At 34.5% G+C, this 27,488-nt stretch overlaps 1 protein-coding gene and 1 pseudogene across 11 annotated transcripts in view; one reads left to right on the top strand and one right to left on the bottom strand.

Moving 5' to 3' along the window:
• Positions 1–27,488, bottom strand: part of ZNF644 (zinc finger protein 644) — a 104,503-nt gene that overhangs the window by 12,282 nt on the left and 64,733 nt on the right. For 5 of the 11 annotated variants that reach the window (XM_047085954.1, XM_047085955.1, XM_047085958.1 and 2 more), the window contains 3 exons: positions 8,178–11,215; positions 7,387–7,992; positions 5,371–5,493 (listed from right to left, as the gene is read on the bottom strand). The exons of 4 other annotated variants lie outside the window; for them this stretch is intronic. In XM_047085954.1, coding sequence (XP_046941910.1) covers positions 5,371–5,493; positions 7,387–7,992; positions 8,178–11,215 — 3,767 coding nt within the window. Of the gene's footprint in view, positions 1–5,370; positions 5,494–6,851; positions 7,254–7,386; positions 7,993–8,177; positions 11,216–27,488 lie in introns of those variants that run through there. 2 more of the 11 variants (XM_047085959.1, XM_047085960.1) reach the window with 2 other exon arrangements.
• LOC124515732 (60S ribosomal protein L37a-like) overlaps positions 17,140–27,488 on the top strand; it is a 40,310-nt pseudogene continuing 29,961 nt past the window's right edge.

The raw sequence follows: 27,488 nt of genomic DNA, 5'->3' as shown, positions 1-27,488 counted from the left end.
GACATGTTTCATGCTTCCCAGGTATCTTCCAGATAGCCTACTCTGGAGTAATTATCAAGGTATTTGCTTTAACTACAAGCTAGTTTGCTCCTTTAAAGTTTAATCATAATAAGAAGATACAAATGTTCTCTTTGTACTCTTTCAGGCTGAATGCATCACTATAAGCATGCAATTTCCTCAAGATGCAACATTACAAAAATGTTTTAAAAGACACTGCAGAGACACTCATGAAAAGACAAGTAATTTAATGCATCTTGAGAAGCTTTCACAATACTATTTTTTTCTTTCCACCGCAGGAGAAAAGTGTTCCTATAGCACATTCCACAATATAAGAATTACTTTTCTGGTGGCTTATACACCCGCTCAGCACCTGGCACTGTGTTACACATTCATTAGCACTTGTTGTTGCAGGCCTCTGTGGCCAATTAGATCATTAAAGCTGAAAACAGGCAAAAGATCCTATTAAGTAACATGCAATCTACTATTCTATTTAAAAGTGGGTGGTATGAAAAATAAAACACTGACTTTACTAAAAAAAGAATGTAGACATATTGCACTGGTAGTATTGACTGAAAGACTCTAGTGCCAAGTTTTTAAGTTCTCTTTTTCTCACTGGAAAAGTTACGCATTAATTATGATGGTGGTGAGTCTGTTGGTGTAGAATAGTAATAATCCTGCTTTACTTCTAAAATGCTTCATGGAAGTGTTCTGAAGATAATGAAATGAAACCCCTTCCCCAAATACATTTGCATATAAAAATGTTTTTCTTGCATTACTTTTTTAAATAACTAGGAATCTTTAATTTACTTTAAATATTACAGGTCAGCATTTTATTTAAAAAATATGATCTACCGATAAACACCTGAATACAATGAGTAAAATAATTTTACATGCTGCCACAGAAGTAGTAGTATGATTTCTAACATGTTACTATTGTTGATTCTGGTCAATACCAGTCCCTAAGCAAAAGAGTCACTTGAGGGGAGTGTTTCCAATCTGTGGGAAGTAACTTCTTGGTAAGTAGTAAATCAATTTACTGGATCATGACCAGCATTATTTTTAATGAAAAAGAATAAAATAGAAATTATTAGAGTACATCACAATCACTTCAGGTGAGTAATGAGTGAGACCAAGTGAGTATGTGTATTAATGTGCATTTGTATTACAGGGTCAAGATGTAAAATGGAATTCCAATACAAATGCTGAACACCACTGTTATTCTTTCTGCTTTTTAAGAGATAACATGGCTCTGCACCACTGTGCACCATTGTGCAAACATGCTTTCCTCTTAACTGATACATTTCCTTTCACAACAACCTACTCGGACTTTAATTATTTCCCCTTTCTTCACCTGTTGGAATTCACTTGCTTTGACCTCAAAATATTTTTCTTTTTTGGTTCCTAACTGCAGATTAAGTTGACAGAATATACTCTGCCTTAAATAATTTTAAATATTTTAGAAATTTTAATAACCAAGGTACCATATAACTTATCGTCCAATCCAGGACACCTATGAAAGAGGCACTTGTCTATTACTCGGCCGCTACAAAAGGGCTAACCCAGTCAGTACAGTTGCTCTATTAATAACTTAGTGATACTGTGTTTTTAATACTGCCAGTATAAAAAGGGCATCACTTAATTTAAATATTATTAAACACAAAAAAGTCAATAGTAAAATTAGAAGTCCAAAAGCATTTAATACGAACTACATGAAATTTCTGATTTTTAATGAAAATTATGCAATGTTCTTATTATTAGACTGTATAAAGAATTACCCAGGAAAAAGTCTGTATGACCACATAAAAAGTTAACCTAAAGAGAATAAAGCTTGAAAAAGAAGTCTACCAATAGTGCAGTCTATGTTAACTGTAATAAATTCTTAATAGGTATGCCTTAAAAAATAATAAGTATGCCTTGAATTTACAATACAGAATATAAAGTAAACCCTTTGGCACTAGCCTCTTTAGACAAAAATTCATTTTAAAAAAGGTAAAAAAAAAAAGTTTCATAAATGAGCATCTACCATGGAAGGCACATGGAAATTATTAAACAATTATTGGAACCTGCCCAAGGGATGACAAACTGGGTCAGTTCTGGGCAAAATTTTAATCTGTGAAGTTTATTCTTTTTTGTCAACTGAACTCTGTCCCAGGTATGGCTACCCTTCTATGTCTTTAATTCCAAGCTTTCCTACTTTATTATTCATCATTTCCTTTTACTAAAGTTAGGAACCATGTTGTTTATTTATTTATTTAATTTATTTAATTTATTAATTTATTTATTTACTTATGTTTGTGACCATATACATTAGTTTTGGTGTTACACAGTTCTGGCATATTAAGCATTTTCTAACTCTTAGGGCTTAGATTTCTTAGATTTCCTGATTCCCAGTTCTGTCTGCTTCATTTTTATTTTGTCATCTCCCCTTTCTCAGCTTTCTGCTAGAGGAAGCGTCCACAGATGATAACCTTTAGGGGATATACCTAAATACAGAAACATATATATAGAAAACTTTTTATCTGTGGATGAAATAAGTGCATGTTTCTGGGATGGGGTCCACAGCTTTCATAAGGCAGCTATTTGGGGAAGTAGAGGAGCATTCTTTTGGGTCTATTCAGGCTAGCTAGAATATTTCTCTCCCTCCAAAGACCACTAGTTCCCACAGAAGAGGCCAGGAGCCGGTGTTTTCTAAGGAAGCTTTGGGGTTTATTTGGGGTTTATCATAACCAAGCCGGCCTTTAGCATACTGTAGGGATACCTAAGCTTTTTCTTCAAGAGTAGGCCACATAAATAAAATCCACATGAATGAAGACTACTTGAATTAAGAACATGGGTACCAGACATTCTTATGGAGGCTTTAGTCCTACCTATTTTCCTTTTACATTGCTTCAGTCTTGTGATATACTTAGATTAAGGTAAAGATTTTTTCAAATGATTCTGTACTTTTTTCATGAAAACAACATCTACCTATTTTTGAAAAGTAATGCTTGTTACTCATATGAACTGATGAATCTCTTACAATAACCTGGTGGAACCCTCCAGAAACTACAGGTTGGGACCACTGACTTACACCACTGCAGCTGATACGGAGGAAGCAAACAGGCATGTGGACTTTATAAATATAATACAGAATGTTTCATTTGGAAAACAAAAAATAAGAAAGCTTATTAAAAAAAACTTTGTAGTTGGCATGAGCAAGCAGCAAAGACATCTTCTGTATAGCTCTACTGGTCAAGAAGCTTTCAAAAACGAGGGGGGATGTTTCAGAATTTCTAAGAAAAGGTGCATGAGTTTTTTATTTTTGTTAAAAGTGGTTATGTGCTGTGGAAAATACCACCCTAAGACTTTCTTCAGCTTTTCATTTCCCTTCTCTTTGCCTTAGGACTGCCAAACACACACCTTTTATTTTCTAACTCTTCTGACATTTTGGTTAGTATTTAATGATATTTAAAAAGTAATGTTCTCTTTTTTTCTTGATGACCAAAGAAATCTATCCCCATTCATCCTATATTAACTTTTTCTTTAATAATGAAATTGTTTAGACAATAAAGTGTTCATTAGAATGCACCCCTGGTCAGTGGAGGGCTACAATCAGTTATTTATAAAGAATTAATCCTATGTTTTAAAAGATTTTCAGACGAAATAAAAGCATTTTTTAATGGCCTACAAAACCTGTACTGGAGAGATGCACCTCACTGAATATTTGCAATTATCTGTCTGAATTGTCAGACTGAAATATTTTTTAAAGTCCTCGAAAATCTAATCCAGGCCTGTTTCTTGGGTCCTTGGCTCTTTGTAAGACTCATTTATTCAGTCTTCACCAGAATGCTCCCCACTGTAAACCTAACCTCTTTTAGGATTTTCAACGGCTTTTGTTCTGTATGTGGCAGACCATCGTGATTAAAAACAAAAGTCTAGGATAAGAAATCCTTGATTTTTCCACTCTGCTATTAATAACTACATAAATCTGGGTAACTTCACCTTAAGTCTTGACTTGTCTAAGACCTAGTGTTCTGTAAAACTGAGAGAATTATTGCACTTACAACTCATATGGCGGTGTGAAGGTTAAATGTTACGCAATTTGGCTGCACAGCACAGAGCCTGACACATAGTAAGTGTACAGTGAAAGTCAGTGACTGTGGTAGCAATAATTATGAAGTTCTGTTTCTACAGTCTTTTATTTTCACTGCCTCCCTGCCTCTAATGTCTGCAATCCCCTTTCAAGCCTGATGAAGGTAGGAGTAATATTATAAAAACTAAAACCTCACCGTAGGAGGTTACTAATCCAGTAAAGTAAAACTCACTCTATTCTTCTTTTAATGCAGTCAACAGTCATCCCTGGTCATTTGTATATCAAGTCAAAGGATAAAGCAAAGAAGCAGAAGAAAGACATTAGTATGAATACAAGTGTTTCTTTGGTAGCAAGAACATATTGGATGTAAGCCAAGGGAAGACATGAGGAAGAACAAAAAAGTTGGGAAAACAGCAACTAGAAGGAAGCAGAAGGCAGTGATCTAAAAGAGCAAGAGAAATAAAAAGACTGGAAGGAGAGTTTTAGGCAAAAGGATTTATGTAGATATATTTAGAAAAGAGTATATTTTAAGACATGAGAGAAATGGGATTTGCTAAAGCAGGGTAGCTTGAAAGGCTACAAATGAAAAGAGCAAGGCGTTTTGTAGGGTAAGAAGCAGTATTACATATGAGTAAGCTAACACAATTTTTCACAGGCTGGCAATATGAAGAGTATCTGCAAGGCTGGGCTAACCAACCAAAAATAACACAGAAATGTGCATGTTGAGATTTATGTGTTGGCTGTATTTATTAATCCTAAACATAGTTTAGGAGTATTAAAAGAAAAATCTATTCAGTTGTCAACATGGGCCATTTTTAAGGCTTATCCCTTTAAAGATGTGATCTACAGACTAATGAAAACTCCTTAGTTTTAAGGTACATATTTGAAATTTCACAATAATTTTCTTTCCTAACAAAGCATTTCGTTAGGCTAGAACTACAATCCTTTTTACTAAAGAGAGGTTGCCTTACTGGAATCTACTCACAAAAATAAATTTAAAAATCAAAAAATAGTGTAATTTAAAAATCAATGGGAATTAGGCAGACTCAAAAGTCCCACACTTCTATTGGGTTATTTATTTATTTTTCCCAAATCAAGTCAATAGAAGCCAAATGAAAAAGAAGAACTTGCTTAAAATGATATCTAACAGTTTACAAGTTGCTGAAATTTAATGTATATTCAGACTCAACTGTGCTTACCAAAGAAAGCTATAAATATCATCTGAATTAGCACCAGTCTGGTGGGAAAAAAAGTGTACTGAATCAATCAGACTTGCTGTGTTATCTGTTCAAACATACCTGTACCAGTCAAAAGTCCAGCACTCTTCTTTCGTGCATAAGCGCGTAAGTGGTTGGACAGGCTAACAGCACTTGTAAACGTCGTATTGCAATGCACACATGTTCTAAGCTTCACAGGCATACCTATCATTCAAAAGAAAACTATAATCCAGTTCTCACTTCAAAAAGTGAAATTTTCTTAGCTAAAAGCGTGAAGAAAAGTACCACAATAAAGATGGTTTAAAAAACGTTCATTGAATTAGCTTAACTTAAAATAAGGAGCGGGGGGGGGGGGGGGTAAGTTAAATGTTATTAGTTTGTAGTTAGTATTTAGAGCCAACCCATGCTCTTTGGAAAGGTGGAAGAGGAGTGCCTTGAACCTCTAAGCTCCTCTGGATTTAACACCTATTATCACTTTCTTGCAGATTTCTGTGTTACGCAGATCATTTCCTAAACCTAAATACAATCCTGTGATTTGAAGAGCACTGTTCAGTTGAGAAGTTTCAAAGCTTGCAACTTACCAATACAAAGAATTAAAAAGTCTAGTTGACAAAGTGGTAATTAAAGTGTTTTACCCACAAAACCGTAAAAGGCTCAATACTAAATTAGGCTTTCTGATGAAGGCTGGGAGAAAAGGTGGTAAAACACACCACTGAGCAGCTGTTAGACACAACATTTTATTCAGGGCATTTTATGTTCATTACTCTGAATGCGCAATCAATAATGAAAGTTAATGATTTGAAGTTTTTTGCTAAAATCTTTGTGCTAAATAAATGATCAACAAGCTAACATCTTAATCATCACAGGAAAGAAAACATGTTGAAAACAATAAGAAACTCCTAACTTCTAAGACAATTCTCACTCCCCCAACTCGTTTCAGTTGGTTTCTTCAACGTGAGCTATGATAGCCACAAATATGGTTTCCATCTCTCAAGTGTACTACACCTCAGTCAACACAGCTGACACACCTTTCTTACATTTTCTTCTTCTGAAAAATGTTCAAAATTTGATTTTGAAAGACTCTCTTCGTACAAAAGAACCGTATTAACCAGAAATTCATACAGGACCATTTTTCAGACCACTTACAACACAAGGTAATCTTTCCTTAAATCAAAACTGCAAACAAATATCTGGGCTGTCCCAAGTAAACAAATCAACATTATAGTAATTGTATTCATTATTAACCCACTGACCAGTTACTTTTACCTCAGACACGTTCAACTCAGGGCTAAAATTACGAGACCACAAAGTTAATCAATCATCGACATTCTTAACCTCCAAAAGAAACCGACAAAGACACTTAAAATTTTTCTAATCTAAAAGTATAAACCAGACTTAGCAATAACAAATATAGTTAGGCTATTTTATCTGCTACATCATTTGCCAATACAAACTGTTCTTTTGAAAAGGAAAAACTATTGGTGCACAAGCACTAACCTCAACATCTGTTCTGTTCCATTAGACCACCGCTGCAAAACCCCAAACAAATATTTTATACTCACAACAGTTCTCCAAAACCGAACTATCCCACAATACAACGAGGAAATGGAGAAGAAGTTTCTTTGGGTTAATCACAACACACAACAGACACCAATCCATTTTTGTTTGTTTGTTTGACCTAAGCAGAAGGAAAACCAAGAGCTAAATCTTGAAACCATTATCATCTTGGAGCACTGGCAAATAGAGAACAGGTTTGCCATTCCAGTAATGCTATGCTTCTGAACAACGTCAACCTCCCATCCATAGGACCATTCCCCAGCCATAGCAGATTTTATTTTTACAGATCAGCTTTTTGGTTTTTATTTTGTTTTTTGTTCTCACCTTACATTCTGACCAAGAAATGAGGCACAGAGAATTCAGTGCTGATGAGCATCAACTGATGATTTATATAGAAATGACAGTATAACCAATCTCTGCTCTGCAAAAAAAGCAGCTTAAGTAAAAACATTCTAAGAAGTATTTCCTACAAATATTCCATAAAAGTAAGCATAATTAAACTGTTTAAATTATACACAATAGTCATAAACATCCTCTTACCTGAGTGCATAGTCAAGTCCATTCTTTGTGGCTGATACATCAACGGACTGTCTTCACTTAATGGAAGAACACACTTCTGAACAAATCTCTTTCTTGCAGTTTGATTATGAATTTTTTGAGGAGAAATAGCAGAATTCCTTTCTTCTCCCATCCTTTTATTTTTAAGCAGTTCTATCAGTGTAAGAGACTGATTCTTTTTTCCACTGGGCAGTTCTGGTTTTGTTTCATCATATTCATTTAAGAAACTCAGCCCTTCCTCTTCTGATGCAGACACTGATAAAGCTTCAGTCTTTAGGCCATTACGGTATGCTTCAAGAGGTATAACATTTTGAGATAGAAAGTCATCACTTGATGCAAGTTTTTGAGCTACAAATGGTCTGGGAATAATACGACGACTGTTCAATGCTTTTAAGATTTTTTCATATTTTTCTTCATTTTGCATCATTTCATTCAAAACACAGATTGGAGATTTATGAGCATCCCATTTGGTCTTTCCAAGTCTTTTCAAATGGCCTCTAACATGATTCGATAATCCAATTTTAGTATCAAACCAACCACCACAGAGCTGACAAGTGTGTTCAGAAGTGGTTTCAGACTTCTCTATAGCTAAAAAAAAATTTTTTAAGAGTAACATCAGAATTTTTTGTAAAGTGATCATCTTAAAGCCAATTAACTCTGAAAAATAAAATTATTTTTTCTTTATTCTAATAAAGACCAAATTTGAACAAAACCTTCAGATTCTTTCAATCTGAATAGACATAGTAACCCAAATTATCCACGTGGAAACTTACCTTTTCTAACTCGCTTAACAGGTGTCCCTGTGCCAGTTCTTTTGAAATGTTGCATTTTGTCGCTTGTGGCTATTTGTTCCGGTGATACAACATGACGGGCTTCATAGCTTAATCCAGCTCTGTGAAGATGTCCTCGAACATGATTTGATAACCCAACACCTGTTTCAAATGTTGCTGGGCAGTAAGGACATGATTTCTTCTCAAGAGACAGATCAGTCCAGTGAAAAACAGAACTATGCTTTGACAATGAAGTTTCTGCATTTTCTAAATGCTGAGGATCATGTATCTCATGCAAAAAGTTATTAGTTCCAGCATCTTCATAATATTCAAAATAAAAGCCATCATTCTGGTCATAACTAAGGGTAGCATTTTCTCCAGGCTCTTGACCTTCTACCTTGCTTTTAAAAAGCGGGAATAAGTTTACATGTTCTTGATTAATATCATTATAGGTTTCATCTTCTATGGCCTGTGTAGTGTAGTCACCTAGCTCAACATTATCCCAGGAACTTTCATCTTCTGTTTCATAGCTATCTTTCTTTTCAGCAGAATTAAGTTTTTGCAAAACAACAACAGTCATTTTATGCAAGAAATCTGGATAGCTATCCAAGTCTTCTCCTCCAACAGAACTTTCCTTCTTGGATTCCTTAACTACTCTCTTTACAGCTACACGCCTGTGTTCTCTGAAGCTTTCTGGCCTTTTCGTGTCAGAGTTTTGAGGGTCTGAAATAAAACTATTGTTGTGAGAATTACTTGATGATGAGAACAGATGTAAAGAGTTTAGTGAACTGGCTTCTTCTTTTTTGAAATGTAGAGGATATGATTCACCTGATTTTTTGATCATTCTGTAGTTTTCATATTTGTGTCTATATAAATAGTTGCTATTCGCCTTGGCATTAGATTTTTCTTTTGCTGCTTGATGGAAATACTTAGGTTTTTGGTCAGTGCTGCTTTTAATCATAACAGTCTTGTGAGAATTGTTTTGATTGCACACATTTACACCTGACTGGGCAATGCTTTTCCGAGCTTTCTGTACTCTGTGTGGCCGCTTATGGAATTTGGAAAAATTACCTGATTGTGAGGATGATCCAAATGTTCGCTTTACATCTTGTTTTAAAGCAGAGTTCTTTGGAAATGTGGTTGACTGTTGTTTAATTAAAGGTTTAGTGCTATCAATATCTATAGGTTCTTCAAGAATGTCACTTTTTCTTTTATCAAGTCCGAGTGGACTACCATATGAATCAACACATGATGATGAATGCAAGTACTCCATGTGTTTTTTTAAAATACTTCTGGCTGAAGTCGTAAAAGGACACATCTTACATATGTAGGTAGCTGATTTTTTGGATGATCCTATAACAGAGTCTTTCATGAAAGTCTTTTTTTGCGTTTTTCTCTGGGCTATATCAGAACTGACAATAGGGCATTTTACCACCGCTCCATGGGCAATGCCTCGATGGCATTCTAATTCATTTTCTGTCACTGCCATGAAGTTACACTCTTCACAGCAGTAGTACCTTTTATCTTTTTCATGGGTTTTAGCATGCTGCACAAATGTTTTAGGGCAATTGGTACCAAACACACACTGAGGGCACTGTAATCGTGCACTTCTTCCTTCATCCTGAAGTTCTTTCAATTCGCGAATTTCCTCCATCAACTTCTGTCTTCTTTCTTGGTGAATAATCATATGCTTTAGAAGTGAGTTACGATCTCGAAATGTCCGTCCACATTCTCTACAAGCATATGGCCTTGGGACATTAAGATGACGAAAGTGGCTATTCCCATCTAAATGATACATCATATGCCTGTGGAGGTGCTTCTTCTCCCTAAAATTCACATTGCACTTTGTACAGGGGTAAAATGATGGCTCTTCGGTGCTGAAAGTAGCAGGTGACTCGGAATCACTTTCTTCACATTTCTTTTTTAAGGTATTAGAAAGAAAAGTGCTAGTATGAACGGGTGAACTGTCTTCGCCACACTTATCTGGGTTATAAATTAGATGCTGAAAAGCATCCACAGATTCCAAGTCTTCATCAGTTGATTCAGGCTTCACTTTTGATAATGCATATTTCTGTGAGTCTATTGCTTGTAGTTCTTCATTCTGTTCTAGAAAGTCTACTTCTAGCATTTTTGACTTATTGGGTACACAATTTGAATCACTAAAGCAATCTTCAGTGTAACGAGTTATCTTGCTTACATCCATTTTCCGCTTTCTCTTTTTTTCTAGACCTACTTTGGAGTGAACTGGAGCTTTATCCGCTGTGTCTTCATTAGTCATAAGAAACTGAATGAACTCTTTTTGGGGATCCCAGTTTGTCTCATTTTCTGACCTAAATTCATCTGTACCTGAGGAGATTCCTGTTAATGTATCGACACAATCATCTTTTACCAATAAATCATCACTATCCTCACCCACCTCTACTTGGTTTATTAAAGTGCTATCTGACTTTATACTACTCCCTACTGAATTCTGAATGTCACAACCAACGGAAGCAGAGGTAGGTAGTTTTTTAATGGAATGGGTTGGATTCTTAGCATGTGCTACATCTGATAACAAAAATAAAACTTGGTGTTGATTTGCTTTCTGTGGTGTAGATAGCTGAAGATCAGGTGCCACCTTCAAAGTTGAACAAGATTCTGTTGTTGGCTGATCCACAGGTTGTCCAGTGGTTAATGAAACACTGCCTTTATTCATACTGGAAGTCTTAGCTAAGGAGGAGTGTGAAACTGGTCCATTAACAGCAGCTCCTTTAGGCAAGATAAAGTTTTCACTAGAAACAGTAGGAGCACCAGCATGTATAAATAGAGTAGACTGGCCTCCACTTAAGGCTTTTTCAGATTTGTCCTTTAACAGTTCTTCAGGCAGAGTGAGTGTATTATTTTTCTGAAATGACGTCTGACAATCTTTTGGTTTATGAACTCCACTCTCTTTGTCTGAGATAAAACTGTTGTTATCTAGGAGTTCTTCTTTAGCACCAGTAATATCGGTGTTTATCTTCAAATCATCCATATTGTTGGCAAGCCCATTTAACACATTTAGTCTAGAAAATGGAAGAAAAAAAATTTAGATTTGCATGAAAAAAAATTCTAGTAGAATGTATGGAGAGTTCAAAGTACACATTTTTATTAGCATAATTCCATTCTTTTTATGTGGAGGTCCTAGTAATTTTCCAAGAATGAAGAAAAACTTTAAAAAAGGTTAGGTTAATTTTTTTCTTTGTGCTAAGCAACAACAACCAATATTGAATATATACAAAACATCTAGAGAAGAGCAATATTAGAAATGGGCACATTATACTGGAACTACCTGTCTCCCTGGTAGGGAGGATGTAAACTCTTTGAGGGCAGGGACTATACCTAGTCACCTTCATATCTTTAGAAGCTAGCATAGTGCTTGGCAAAGGTGCTCAGGCAGTATTTGGTGAATAAAGGACTAACATGTTGAGTGAATAAAAACACAGCTGTAAAATCAAAGCAAAAGTGTGTAGGAGGAGACAATTTTCTTCCCATGAAACTCAGATACCCCATTCAACTAATGCAAATTCCACCATGGTTCTGACTTCTTGACTCAGCAATTATAGCAAGGCCTTCAAAATATCCAATAATCCTCAAGTACAATTTAAAGAATCTGAAATTTGACAACCCTAGGTATGAACTATCTGAAGTACTGGCATAAAATTCCATTATTTCTTTTCCTTTTGCACATGGTAGTAAGTACAGTTTATTCATTCTCTAAATATTTATTGAGCCCTTACCATGTGCCAGGAACTGCTCTATTATTCGGAAAACCGCAAACAAGACATGCTAGGTTTCTGCTCTCTTCTTCTCCTTCATAGTACTTAAATTTGTACTTGTATATTACTTGAATGACAAGTAATAATACTATTTTAAGACAGCATGAACTTAATCTGATATTTAGAAATTAAAACATTTTCAATACAGTTATTTCTAATCTCTTATGGTACCAACTACATGCGCTGTAAAACATTAAGTCTAGTTAAAGAATAAAAGAATTATTTCTAATTACTTTCATCACAACTGAGAACAAGTGCTTATAACGAGCTTATTCTTTCCACAAGATGTGTTCTTTAATACAACAAATATTATAAATAATACTGCAAATATCTTTTCTTTGGCATTATTATGTATACCAACAATTTTTCTGCCCCTCATAGGTCTCAGAATTCTGTTCTGAGATTGGCAGACATCCACAGCAATAAAAATAGACTTCCAATAAGATCATATTCAATGCTATCACCCCAAAATGGTGCTAATGCAGCACCCAGCAGGAGTCTCTACATCACATACACAGAAGTTAAAAATGGGCAGCACATAAACATGTGTTAGGGAAGAGTGTGTAAATGTCAATGAAAAGAAAAGCAAATCTTGACGCTATACTATTACCCATTCCTGACATTTCTCATTAAACTACATAAAAAGGTAAAATGTCCAAATAGGAACGATCTCATAAATCTGAAATGGACAACAGAATTTTTAAAAAACTAGCCTGAAAGACACTTAGTGTTCCTACTTATTATAATCACAGGGGTAGACAAATATATGCTCAGTCAATTTGAAAGCCTATATTAGCTTTTCTCAACAGGAAGCAATGTTGCTAACGAAGTGGTAAATTCAGTGTTAATGAGTGGCTTCACTGTTACCACCTCAGAGGTACAACCTTCTATGTTCCATGTTCCACCCATCTGTTCTGGTGTTAGAGGTTCAGAGATGGAACAGACGCTTCCCATTTAAAGCAACTTCATTGGTACCCCCTGAACAGCAGGGTGACAAACTATGAGAATATCATGTCTGCTTGGAGACTGCATTCTCATTACCAGAATGGCCTTAATATGAGCCTTCCATAAGTTCACATTCTAAAGATACCAAACTGTTTTGCCACAAAAACACGGGAAGAATATATGTATGTGATATATCCTCTATCTCTAAACACATCTAGCGGAAGGAAAAAAACAAAAGATCAGATGAGATATTGTTAAAATATAAAATGAAGACTTTAACAAAGTTTTCCTTCACACCTAAAGAAATATGCCTAACTTGTCCCCAAATTAATGATCTCTCTACTCAAAAACAGAGGTTGTTCTTTTTTCAGAAAATTTCTTTTTAGCACATTGATATTAAAAAATCTACTCCATCAGTTTAAAAAATACGCTATAAGAAACTGTTTCAGTAAGCTAGTATTTTAGCAATAATAAAAAAATTTTCCTGGTTTAATTTTCAGAATATATCTTAACCAAAACATGTTCCAAGTACATTTTTTCCTAACAATATTCTAAAATCATAGCTGTTGCATTGAGATATAATGCAGAACGCTGAATCATCAAAATCTGTTATAGTGAATAATGGATCTAGAATTTTGACACCAAAATTTATTTCCCTACATTCACGGATGGTTATCTGGCATCTAGGCAAGAAAGCATTTGACCAATAACCTAATTTCACACTGTTTCAAAGTTCTTCCAACTATCTTTATATAGTCAAATATATGTAACAGAGCCATCAACACCAGTTTATGTTAATGTAACTAAGTAGGGGACACATTTGAAGGTAGACATCATTCATAAAGTTCAAAAAAGGGAAGCTAATAAATTAAAATAATCAAACTAATGTTATATTGTTTGGACTCCTCAAATTTCAGTGAATTTGCTTTAATAAAATGCTTAGACAGTATTACTATGTCCTCCTCCATGTCATCATATAACCACATAATTTTTCTTTTAAATGAATTTTAAAATGTTCTTGAAAAAAATTCACACACTTATAAAAAGCTGCAAATGGAACTTTAAATCTACATAAAACATATTTCGGTTTCTAGAAAATCATAATGAGTTCTACAGCTATAACTGCCTGTAGTTATACACTGTGAGCATTAAAAAAAAAACAGTACAAAGGTCAGATCTGTCTTCAAGATGACAGATCATCACTTTTATGCCTCAAGCTAGACTTATTGTCTTAGAAATTTCAAACATCAGTATTTTTGCAAACTATCAGCACTTGCTATAACACCCTCACTACACTACATCTTGAGGTTACTACAGAAGAAATGAGGTGATAATTGCATATTAACATAATTATTCTGTAATCCCTCTAAGCAAGCTTCCTAGGTCACTCAGTAATTCAGATTAGATACAACCTTCCTGTCATCAAATCTATGCTGTCCACTTTCTGTTCATAAATAATTTTTGATAAAATTAGCTTAATTTCATTCTTTTATGTACATTATTAATTGTATTTATTGCAAATAGGTTAATACTTTGTGGGTACTTATTACATAATACCAACCTTTGTCATGTAGTATAATTTCATACAAAGATATAATAGGATTTGCCCTCATTCTACATTAGCTCATTAATAGCTATATTACACAGCTATAAATAAATTATAATGTTGCCCACTAGCTGAGTTATAGTTAAGATCTGTCAGATTTTCACAAACCCCATGTTCATTTAAATTATCCTTGAGAACACATGACAACTTCAGTTAGTCATATAGGAGATTGGGTCAAGAAGAAAAAAACATTCACAACTGTCATTCTAATTGCAAAAACAAATCTTAATTAACTGAAATACTACATCTACAATTACTGTGATAGTTAAGTCTATATATACCGTACACAATGTTCAAACATATATATATATATATATATATATATATACTCAAGCCTCACCTAGTATACAATGCAAGTGAAGACAGAGTATACTGTATAACCATACCACCCCAGTAGTATCCTACTCTGGATGTCACTGAGAGGAAACATTAAAAAAATACAGAAATTCATAAGGGTATCCAGCACACCATGTAATGAAATAAAGAGAAAATTTGGTATGCTTAGTCTAATAATTAGTCAATACAATTAATAGTCTTCTAATGTTTGAAGGCATGCCATACAAAAGATGGTATGTTTGAATTATAAAGATATGGATTTCAACTCAAGATTAAGAAAAAACTAAAAACAGGAACCACTCAACAATGCAAAGGGTTGTCTCACACAACAGTGAACTGAATGGCTCAGCAGGTTGGACTATTGTCAATAACACAGTAGAAGGAACTATGGCACTGGAGATTGGGTAAGATGTTTTCTAACATCCTCTCTGATATCTACTCTATATGTTAAATGCTTGGTTATTATATTATTAACATTTAATGTTATTTGAAATAATGAGCTAAAAATGGGAGTGAAAATTATACTACTGGGACTTTAATTTAAAAAAGATTCTCTAAATCAAAAATTACTTCAAATAATCCTTTGGTTGGGGCTCCTGGGTGGCTCAGTTGGTTAAGCATCTGACTTTGGCTCAGGTGATGATCTCACAGCTCCTGAGTCTGAGCCCCTCGTCAGGCTCTGTGCTGACAACTCCAGAGCCTGGAGCCTATTTTGGATTCTGCCTCCCTCTCTCTCTGCTCTTCCCTTGCGTGCACTCTTGATCCCTCTCAAAAATAAACAAACATTTAAAAAAATTAAAAAAGAAAAGAAATAATCCTTTAGTTAACTTGTAGTATGTTGATAAGCTGATTCTTGAACAATGAAAATATGGCACTAAATGACTAACACACAGGCCACAGAGCTATCTGCATCATGAAAACTACATACAAAGGTTTTTTGTATGGGTAATATCCCCCTCAAAAATTTTCAATGAGTTCAAACAAACAGAAAATACATAAATAATGAGCAGAAAAATAAAACAAGAATAAAACACATTCGGCACATAATGCTTTCTTCCAGCAGCATGTGGCCCTGTCATTACTGTCATTACAAACCAAGATCTATATGTGATTTTACCACCTACCATAAAATTATATTGAACTTGTCCAGTAGTTTTATTCCTGATGCCATATATGATCCTCATTATTTAATAGGAAGATGCTACAAATAGTAAGATCATAAACACCTAATAACACAAAGTGATTCTTACTGCCGGATATACTAAATAGTAAACATTATCTAACCTACCTCAAGAGGCAGGTAACTACAAGAAGGACAAAAAGTGGTGGGGAAGTTATAAAGGCCTAACTTTAACAACATGGCAAAATTATAAAATAATGAAAAACAACAGTAGTAGAAAAACAAATGGATATTCACTAATCAAAGGCTAATTTCCTAATGAAGAGTTTGTAACAGAAGAGGCGACGCAATAAATTACAGTTGCAACCAAACGAGAATGCTAAATCCTACTCAGCTACGGAATGACTGCTTGCTGCATTGTTTACACGTTCATATAGTGAGAACAAGATAAGAGTGACCATCACAGCTTTGAAAGGATATATGATGTGCATATGCACATAGCTCCAACAAGAACAATTCATGTTTTTTTAAAAAAAAAATTAAAATGAGTGATAACCTCTTTATATATTTTTTCAAACAGACCAAATTTTTGACCACAATTGTATAATTAACATGAACATAAATGTGTCAGTTCTACACTCCAAAGGTAGTGTGTCAACTCTGCTCTCAACCAATTAACTGCCATTAATCGTTATTTTACTTTGGCTTTTCTAGTGTTCTTCAGTCTATGATGAATTTACTCTCTGTGCTTAGTTTTTAGTTATTTTATAAACATTAACCCATCGTGTCCAATAAATGCAAAAGAAGTGCAAGTGTTAAAAGTCTTAGGAAGACAAAACACAATTGTATTAGAAGTGAAGATAGATAATAAAAACACCTAAAGTGGTAATATAAATATTATATATGCATATGGAATGAACTGCTTGAGAGCTGAAATAATTCTGAAGAGCAAAGAAATTTTGCCATTAAGAAATTACTGTGCTTACACATTTAACAATAATCAGCAAGAGATATAAAGAAATGTGACAAAGGAAGTTTTTAAGTACAAAATCAGCATCAATGTCTACTTGCCTAATGGTTTTCAGAAAAGGCTAGGAATTTGTTCAAGCACTTAAAAGATAAGAATGTTCAAAGTGCTGTGGATAAAACTTCTGCCCCAAACACATGACGATTCCACAGGACCAAGGTCCAGTAGAATACGCACATCAAAGTAAGTGACAGGACAGCAAATGCAAACAACTGGGCTTTGAAGGAATTCCTTACAACAGTTGAAGAGATAATCTGGCCTTAGAAGACTGCGTGAAACATAATAAATGTTTCCTTCTAATACTCACACAATTTTGCTCTTTCAAAGTCAAAACTTTACATACTGAATTGTATGTACATTTATTTTAATTTTTAAAAATGTTTATTTATTTTTGAGAGAGACAGACAGACAGAATGTGAGCAGGGGAGAGGCAGAGAGAGAAGGAGACACAGAATCTGAAGCAGGCTCCAGGCTCTGAGCTGTCAGCACAAAGCCCGACGTAGGGCCAGGACTCACAAACCATGAGATCATGACCTGAGCCAAAGTCGGTCGTTTAACCGACTAAGCCACTCAGGCGCCCTGAAACTATGTACATTAAAAAAAAATTTGGTAGATTTTATAGTTAAAGTAAAACTCTTATTATAAAAGTGCCATTAATTCATTTGGTAGTCATATTATTAGTCATATTTTGAAAATACGAAATTGTCTATAGTCTAATGAGAAATAAACTTGAACATTATGACATCAAGAAAACAAATTATTTCACTGAGCTATAATTTTATTGAAAACGGCTCAGATTGTAGAAAGAAAAATTCTGTAATTCTACAATAATCTGTAACAAGTACTTAACCATTTACCTGTATTATGTACATTTAAACTGTAGTATGTACATTTAAACTTCTATATATTTAGATGGATAAGTTTGATACTCATTGAGAACTAGAAAACTGAAACAAAACCAGTTTTATTTTCTGTAAAATATTTTCATTATATGTGAACTCTCTTACTGCTATCATTTACTCAACTTACCTTTTTTTCTTTCTCTAAAGTCAGCCCCCCAAATACAATTATCTCCTAAGACAAATATTCCAAAGTAATCACTATTCTACAATTATCTTCATTCAGGAAGGTAAAAATTCAAATACAAGAAATCTGCTCTCCTTGAAGCAAATTACACAGGAATATGCATCTCTCTTGCACCAATGTCTTAAAAACAACAACAACAACAACAACAACAACAGCAGCAACAAAAAGGAACATATTTTTGTGATGGAAAATCACAAACCAGCCACTACTTTTTTCTGATTTAACAAGTTTTCCTTATTAAATATTCAATTCTGGAGTTTCATTTATAAAACCAAAGATATTTATCTGTTGTGAATTTAAATAATTACAAAATTTCACCAAAATGTTAAACACTATGTAATATTTAGAAAATGCAAATACTTAATAATCAAATGTACACAGCTCTATTCAAACAAGTGTCATTTAAAAGTAGCAATTTTGAACCATAAGAGACTTATAGAACACATACTTTGCAATTTACCCAATATCTGTAAAACCAAATTGTTATGAATATTATACTATTGTTTTATAAAAGGAGACTAAAGCTATTTAAAACTGAGATCATTTCAGGGAAAATTTTAATTATTCTTAAGATTAATAAAATGGTATTGCTGGTAGTTTTTTTTTTTAATTGTATTTCTACCTAAAATACAGGACACATATGTATAAAAAACTGCTATCAATAAAAAGCAATACATTATGTCCCAAGTGAGTAATATGGATTATACATTCTATAGTTCAGAGAAAGTAGAAGGTCCTATAAAATACCATGGATAAGAAAAGTCTCAGAAAAGCGAGGGTTTTAGCTAAATTTTATAGTGCACTATGCCAAGATAATCACTTTTTGGTCGCACACATGCCTGGGTTTGAAAAATGGTTCCACACCTTCCACCTGGGGGCAAAGTTATTCCAACTTTTCTTAAATTTCAGTTGCTTCATCAATAAAATATGTATGAAACCTACTAAGAGGATTGTGTGGATTAAATAAGACAACATAAAACATATAGCACAGGGCCTAGCATTTAGTAATTACTCATGAAATGTTAATTCTTTATGATGCTTGCCATTAACTTGTTTCATTTATGGAATGATGATGCTGGGTTTGTATACTGCTCCTACTGAATGAAGCAGGAGACCCTTACAAGCAGAAATTTATTCTGGTACCTGGTACCTTACTACCACTCCTAAGGTATAAACAGGATAAACAGGCAGAAGCTAAAGAGTCAGAAAGAAGCAGTATGTCTTAAGAGTTGCTGGGGCTTTAAGAATAACACTCTTGCAGGGATAAAGCAGGGTTTCAGTAAAACAATATTAAATGAGCAATAAAGAGGGAAATCACAGTGCTTGACCCAGTGCGCCAAGGAAAAAGGACATGAAGTGGCCACTCAGGATTTAAGAGTTTCTGATTCCTTAGGGTCTATCAGGGACGTGCATTTATTTTTCCTCTCTCATAAAATGCCAATGAAATGAAAAGAGATGAACAAGAACAGAGAGGCATACCAAGGTGGATAGAACCATAAATGAGAACGGTAATAGAGGTGAGGACTGCTGGAAAGAATGGAGATGACAACCCCCCCCCCAAAAAAAAAAAAACCCACCAAAGACTAAAAATAGGCTTTATGCCAAAAAATATGAATCAGAAAAGCAACAGACTTTTTAGTGTCAAGACTTAAATGTTCAGTCAAAGGTGGTATAACTTCAAAGTTTGGGGTTAAAATTATTTTGACTGTAGAATCTTATACAGAGACAGATAACATAGTATTCAAGAGTAAAGGCATACAGTCCATAAGTTTAACACTTACTCACCACTCAGAAAAGTTTTTCCAAAGGCTGAAGGTGGAGGGGAGGTATGTCCTAAAAATGGCTAAAATTGGTGTGTTAAGTGTGTTTTTTATTATTTTATACAAGTGATTGAAATATATAAATTTAAATGTATTATAAGGTTAATCACTAGAATAAAAAGAAGTAAATATTCATAATATCTTCAATTTCTATAAACTATTGCAGCTTCTTGTTATGATTTTAAGTAATCTCTACATCCAACGTGGGGCTCAAACTCACAACCCCAACATCAAGAGTTGTGCGCTCCACCAAACTGAGCCAGCCAGGTGCCCCTAAACTATTGTGTCTGAAGTACAGAAGTACAATATGCTCTAAGTGAAAGGGTGACAAAGAACTCTGAAATAAAAAAAAAATACTAAGCAACAACAACTATTAACAACAAAACAACTCTCAATAGAGGAGTTGAAGAGCAGAGTGAATATGGCTGATGAAATGAGAGGTATTCTTAAAGAACAAAGACTTCTTAAAAAGAGAGCAAGAAGAGAAAATAAATATGAAACCTACATCCATAAATTATATCATGTAGGAACTATAGAAAAGCACCCCAGGGGAATGAAGAAGAGGACACAATAGAAAAAAAAAAATGTCAGAGATCAAGAAATGCAGTAATCTTCAGATTAACAGGGCTCAATCAGTGCTCAGCAGATGAAGAAAAAGACATGCTTCTTGACAAGTCCTGGGGAAATTTCAGATCTCTAGGAATAAGAGGTAGAACTTTGCTCATTTTCAGAAAACAAGACAAAAACAAAAACTAGACTATCTACAAAAACAAGAATACACAATTCCTCATCAATGCCATCAGATTTTTGAGGAAAAATGGTATTTTAAAATCAAATCTGTCTGAAAATATTGCCTCCTCTACGTTTCCCACTCTTTCCCACTTCAGTTACCAATGTAAGAGTCTGGTATATCCTTCCACTCCTTTTTCTTATTCATACAAGCATACACATATATGTATTTGTTTTGTGATTATCTTTATAGAAATGGGATCATACAATATACATGTTACAGTAAATAACCTTGAATAGACAGCCTTATAGTACTGTTTTTAACTCAATAGTAGAGATTTTTCAAAGCTGCATGTGTATTTTGGCTTAATACACATTTCTAGATCATTTCCCCAAATTTCTATCAATATGCATATCTACTTCTAGTCTGTAAGAATGCCTATTTCCTTACAGTCTTACCATTTTTGCCAGCATCATGGTGAAAGATGTGAAAATACTTTTCAACCCAGAATTCTATAGCTACCACTCAAGCATAACAACAACAAAAAAGACATTTTGGACAAACAAGGATTCCAAAAGTTTACCATGCACAGATTACCATAGAGTAATTCTCAGGCATAGAGACACAAGAACATATAAAAAGAAAAGAGCTAAGAATCAATAAGCATTAATAAGCAACCAAACCACTGAAAATGGCAACTAAATGTCTTAACTGTTGATAATTGTTCAAAAAGGATTCCTAAGAAAAGAGGGTTATATGGTATTTAATAATATGGGAACAAAGAAGCCTAAAAGAGTTCAAACTGGTAGATACTGATTCAAAGAAAGCATTTTTTTTTTTAATGTTTATTTACTTTTGAGAGAGAGAGAGAGAGAGTGCAAGCAGGGAAGGGGCAGAGAGGGAGGGGAACAGAGGATCCGAAGTGGGCTCTGTGCTGACAGCAGAGAGCCCAATGTGGGGCTCGAACTCACAAACCATGAGATCATGACCTAAGCTGAAATCAGATGCTTAATTGACTGAGCTACCCAGGTGCCCCTCAAAGAAAAAAAATTTTTAAATGTATTAAAATGTTAAGGGTAACCAAGTAAAATGGTGAAATAAGATATATAATTTCAAATCTGGAATTGTAAAGAAAATTTGACTGATTAAATTAAAAAGTAACAATAAAAGATAGCAAAGAGAAAGTAACAAGAAAGCAGAATGAAGTCCAAACACATCAATCCTCTTAATAAATATAAAAAGTTTATGGGGCACCTGGGTGGCTCAGTCAGTTAAGCGACTTTGGCTCAGGTCATGATCTTGCAGTCCATGAGTTCGAGACCCGCGCTGGGCTCTGTGCTGACAGTTTGGGAGCCTGGAACCTGCTTCAGAGCCTGTCCCTCTCTTTCTGCTCCTCCCCCGCTCGCACTCTGTCTCTCTCTCAAAAATAAACATTAAAAAAAATTCTTAAATACTTTGTTTAAAAAGAAAGTTTGTAAGTTAAGAAAAAGGTATTTGTATTTGTTTTGTTTTAAAGTATGCTATATATTGTTTATAAAGGAAATGTTAAGGTTAAAAATAAGATGATGAAAAGATAAACTAAGTAAATGTTAATAATAAGAAAATAGATGTCTTCACTATCAGAAAAATCAAATGGAATTTAAGGCAAAAAAGCACTACACCTGCTAAATATGAATATTGTATATAATAAAGTATACAAGTCACCAAGAAGATATAATGTTCACAAACCCCTTTGCACACAACAAAATGGCTACAAAATACATAAATTGTGAACATCTACAAGTATTAAGAGAAACTGACCGTCACAGAGGGAGGCTTGAAACACTTCTCCCCAAAAGTCAACACACCGAGAATATTCCAGTTTTCTTTGCCCATCTCCTCTTTCAAGATCACCCTTCTCTCGCTTTACAAAAGAAAGGTCACCAAATACAAATCTGCAACCTTCCCCACCTCCATCACTTGTTCAGCTCAATAACCTTGGGTCAATCTTCCTTATTCATTTATGCATACTTCATATCAAAACCATCAAGAAATCCTACAGCCACCATCTTTAAATTACATCCAGAATCCAATCACTTCTCACTACTGCTACATCCAGCTCCACTATTATCTCTCCCCTATACTCATTCAACAGCCTCCTAATCTGGTCTTAGGGCATCTACCCTTGCCCAGCTGTCTATTCTCAACACCACAACCAGAGGGATCGTTTTAAAACTTAAGACAGATAATGCTCCTCAAAATCCTTCAATGGCTCCCTGTCTTTCCCTCTTAGAGAAAAAACCAATGTCATTATAATAGCCTGTAATGCCCTACGAAGATCCTTTTCAGCAACATTTTGACCTCATTTCTTACTCCCCTCCCCAATTCACTCAGTTCTAGTCACGTTGGCTTCCTTACTATTTCCTGAACACATTCTCTCCCATGCTAAGGTCTTAGTATTATTAACCATTCCCCAGCTAGAATACTCTGTCTCCCAGATACTCATGACAAATTCCCTAATTCAAGCCTTTGATCAACCATTTTCTTTTGAATAATGCCTACCTGGACCACTTTGATTAAGATTACATCCCAAACTCCCTCACTTTCTCTATTCTGCTGGCACTCTCAAGTAAACTTACACTGGTTCACCCCTTTTTACTCCAAAACACTTACACCTTCTAACATACTGTGTAATATATTTATTTATTATGGTTATCGTTTGTGTATCCCTCCTGTAGAACTAAGTCACAAGGGCATAGATCATTGTATTTATTAACTGAATCTCTCAAAGGTCTAGAAGAATGCCATCATCCAGAACCTTATTGTACACTGCTCTGGTAATACTCTGTGTAAAAGCCTCTGGCAACCAAATAAAAGGAAGTTTGGGAAATACAAATTTCCTTGCTATGGCAGCAAAGCAAACAATATAGAAAGGCTACATAGTCTTAGTTCATTGAAAAACAACTCAAGATTCCAGTGTCCTGTCTCTCTCACTATGCCTTCAACCTCTCTATACCTACTTTCCTTTCTCTCATACCCCTCTCATTCCATTTCTCAGTTTTAGAATTAAAATTCAGAAATGAAAAGGTTGTCGGGGCGCCTGGGTGGCGCAGTCGGTTAAGCGTCCGACTTCAGCCAGGTCACGATCTCGCGGTCCGGGAGTTCGAGCCCCGCGTCAGGCTCTGGGCTTATGGCTCAGGGCCTGGAGCCTGTTTCCAATTCTGTGTCTCCCTCTCTCTCTGCCCCTCCCCCATTCATGCTCTGTCTCTCTCTGTCCCAAAAATAAATAAACGTTGAAAAAAAAAATTAAAAAAAAAAAAAAAAAAAAAAAGAAATGAAAAGGTTGTCAACAGTGGCAGGTCTGATAGTTAAATCTAAAAAAGTAAAGCCACCTTGTTACTGACACTTTGATTTAGCTATGAAGACTTGGCTTCGTTAAATTGTTATATGGCCAACATTTTCTGTAAGCTAATGAATTAAATCAACAGTACAAAGGTTTTGAAGAAATTAGATTTACAGCATGTACACACGTATAAATGCTGATAATTATTTTCACTCATGACAAAAAATCCAAATGCCAGTTTTCCAAAATTCTCTTAGGAGATACAAAAGATAAATGTCTGTAAAGACAATGATCAAATAGCCCTATACAACAAGAAATAGACATTCTTATTTTATAACGTAAGTGGAACATTATATAAAGTCTGACTATATATTATAATGACCATGGAGAAATTTCCAACAGAGACAGAAATCATGTAGACCATATTCTCTGGTCACCATGCAATAAAACTAAAAATTAGATACAATTAAAGAGTTAAAATGTCAATTATATCTCAGTAAAACTGGGAGAAAAAGAGTATCTACAAAAACAAAACAAAGAGTGAACTGGAAAGGGTCGGAACAAAGAAAGAATGAAGAAAGGAGATACAAAAGGATAGAAAATGGAGGAAAGAACAGAGCCAAAAGAGGACCCAGGAAAAAGATCTAGCATGTATTTAATGGGAATCCCAGAAGTAAAGGAGAGAGAAAACAGGACAGAAGCAATACTAGAAGAGATAATGGCTGAGAATTTTCTAAAACTGACAAAAAACATCGAACCACAGTTTCTGGAAGCACCAGGAACTCTTAAGATGGATATAATAAAAAGAAAAATACACTTAGATACATCACAGTAAAAGTGATGACAATGCAAAACAATGAGAAAATCTTAAAAGTTGCAGCAGCAAAAAGCATACAAAAAGACAATAATTAGACTGGGGGGAAAAAAAAGCAGCTAGCTCCTGAAGTCCAAGAACTACTCTGATGCTTTCGGCTAAATCATACTGTTCTCTTGTTGAACATAAAAATATCTCAGAATAATCACTTCAGACAAGGTTACTGTGTAACACAAAGTAATCAAATATGACCTTCTGCCACTAAATGAATTGACTGCTATTATCAATTCTTTACCAATTATAAGTTTATCCCAGCTTCAATGTGCCTTCCCTATTAATTAGTTAATAATTAATTTTTTAAGATGGCAATCCTGAGATGAATGAAAACAAAACACAACATACAAAAACATGGAATGCAGCAAAAGCATACTGAGAAGGAAATTTATAGCTATAAATGCTTACATCTAAAAGGACAGCAAATCAATAACCTAATTTTACACCTTAAGGAACTAGAAAAATGAAGAGCAAACTAAACCCAAAGCCAGCAGAAAGAAGGAATAAGTATTAGAGCACAGATAAACAAATATAAAAATAGAATAAAACAAATAAAAAGTTGATTCTTTTAAAAGATCAACAAAATTAACAAGTTGACTAAGAAGAAAAAAAGAGACGATGCAAATAATTACAATCAGAAACAAAGGTAAGGACATTAATACAGACCTTAGAGAAATTAAAAGGATTTTAAGAGAATACCATGAACAACTAGATATCAACAAATCAGATAATCTAGATGAAATGGACAAATTCCTAGAAACACAAACCTGACTCAAAAATAAATAGAAAATCTGAACATATCTGTAACAGGTAAAGAAACTGAATCAGTAATCAAAAACCTCTCAGAAAGGAAAAGTCCAGGATCAGATGGTTTCACTAATAAATTCTACCATGTGGAGAATTAACACAAATCCTTCACAAACTTCCAAATGTGGAAGAGGAGACACTTCTTTTTTTTTTCTTTAATGTTTATTTATTTTTTGAGACAGACAGAATGTGAGCTGGGAGGGGCAAAGTGGGAGACAAAGAATCTGAAGTGGGCTCTGCATTGACAGCAGACAGTCCAGTGTGGGGCTCGAACTCATAGAACCATGAGATCGTGACCTGAGCTAAAGTCACTCAACTGACTGAGCCACCTAGGTGCCCCGTGGAAGAGGAAACACTTTTTAACACATTTTATAAGTCAGCATTACCCTAAAATCAAAACCAGACAAAGATACTGAAAGAAAATTACACCCCCTTATGAATACAGATGTAAAAATTTCAACAAAATGCTACCAAACTGAATCCAATGGCACATTAAAGGGATTATATATTATAACCAAGTGGAATTTATCCCAGGAATGCAAAGACAGTTCAATATAAGAAAAGCAACCAATGTAATACATCATATCAACAGGCCAAAGGAAAAAAAAAATACATGAATATTTCAACAGACACAGACCACTTACTAAAATCCAACACTGTTTCATGACAAAATCACTCAGCAAACTAGGAAAAGGAGTTTCCCTAAATAATAAAAGGCATCCATGAAAAACCCAGAGTTAACATCACAGTCATCAAAGGTGAAAACCAAGCTTTCACTCCAAGTAAAAGACTGCCTGTTTTCACCACTGCTATTTAACACTGTACTGGAAGTCCCAGCCACAGCAATTAGACACGAAAAATAAATAAAAAGCATCCAAATTGGAAAGAGAGAAATAAAACTATCTCTATTTACAGATGACATGATTTTATATATTTGGAAAATACCACAGACTCCACATACACACACAAAAAAACCCTACCAGAGATAATATAATAAACAAAATCAAGCAAATTTGCAGTTGTAAGATCAACATACAAAAATCCGTTGTGTTTCTCTAAGCCATCAATGAATGATCTGATGAATGATCTCAAAAGAAACTAAAATCCCATCTACAAAAGCATCCAAAATAAAATACCTAAGAATAAATGTAACTATGGAGGTAAAAGGCTTACATACTTAAAACGACAAAACAATGGTGAAAGAAATTAAAGGAGGTATAAATAAATGAAAAGACATCCCATGTTCATGGACTTGAAGATGAAATATTGTTAAAATGACAAAACTTCTCAAAGTGATCTACAGATTCAGTACAATCACTATGAAAATTCTAATGGCCTTTTTTTTCTTTCAGAAATGGATAAGCTGATACTCAAATTCATATGGAACTGCAAAGGTTTCTGAAAAGCAAAGGCAATATTGAAAAGAAATAAAGTAGGGGTACTCCCTCTGATTTAAAAACTTATTACAAAGCTATAGTAACCAGTGTGGTACTGGCATTAGGGTAGACATAGAGACCAATGGAATAGATTTGAGAATCCAGAAATAAACCCAAACAGCTGTGGCCAACCGATTTTCAACAAAGGTGCCAACACCATTCAATGGGGAAAGAACAGTCTTTTCAACAAATGGTGCTGGGACAAATGGACAATCACATGCAAAATAATGAAGTTGGATCCCTGCCTCATATCACATACAAATACAAAAACTAAATCAAAATCGATCAACACTATATATATAACAGCTGAAAACAATAAAGCTCTTTGAAGAAGGCCTAGGGATGGATCTTCATGATGTTGGATTTGGCAATAAATTCTTAGATTTCACACCAAAAGCATGATGAACAAAAGAAAAA

The sequence above is a fragment of the Lynx rufus genome, unplaced genomic scaffold (assembly GCF_022079265.1).
Source record: "Lynx rufus isolate CCGP_SWC_20201006 ecotype Redwood Valley unplaced genomic scaffold, mLynRuf1.p SCAF_2, whole genome shotgun sequence".
NCBI lineage: Eukaryota > Metazoa > Chordata > Mammalia > Carnivora > Felidae > Lynx > Lynx rufus.
This window is presented reverse-complemented; position numbering and strand designations above follow the sequence as displayed.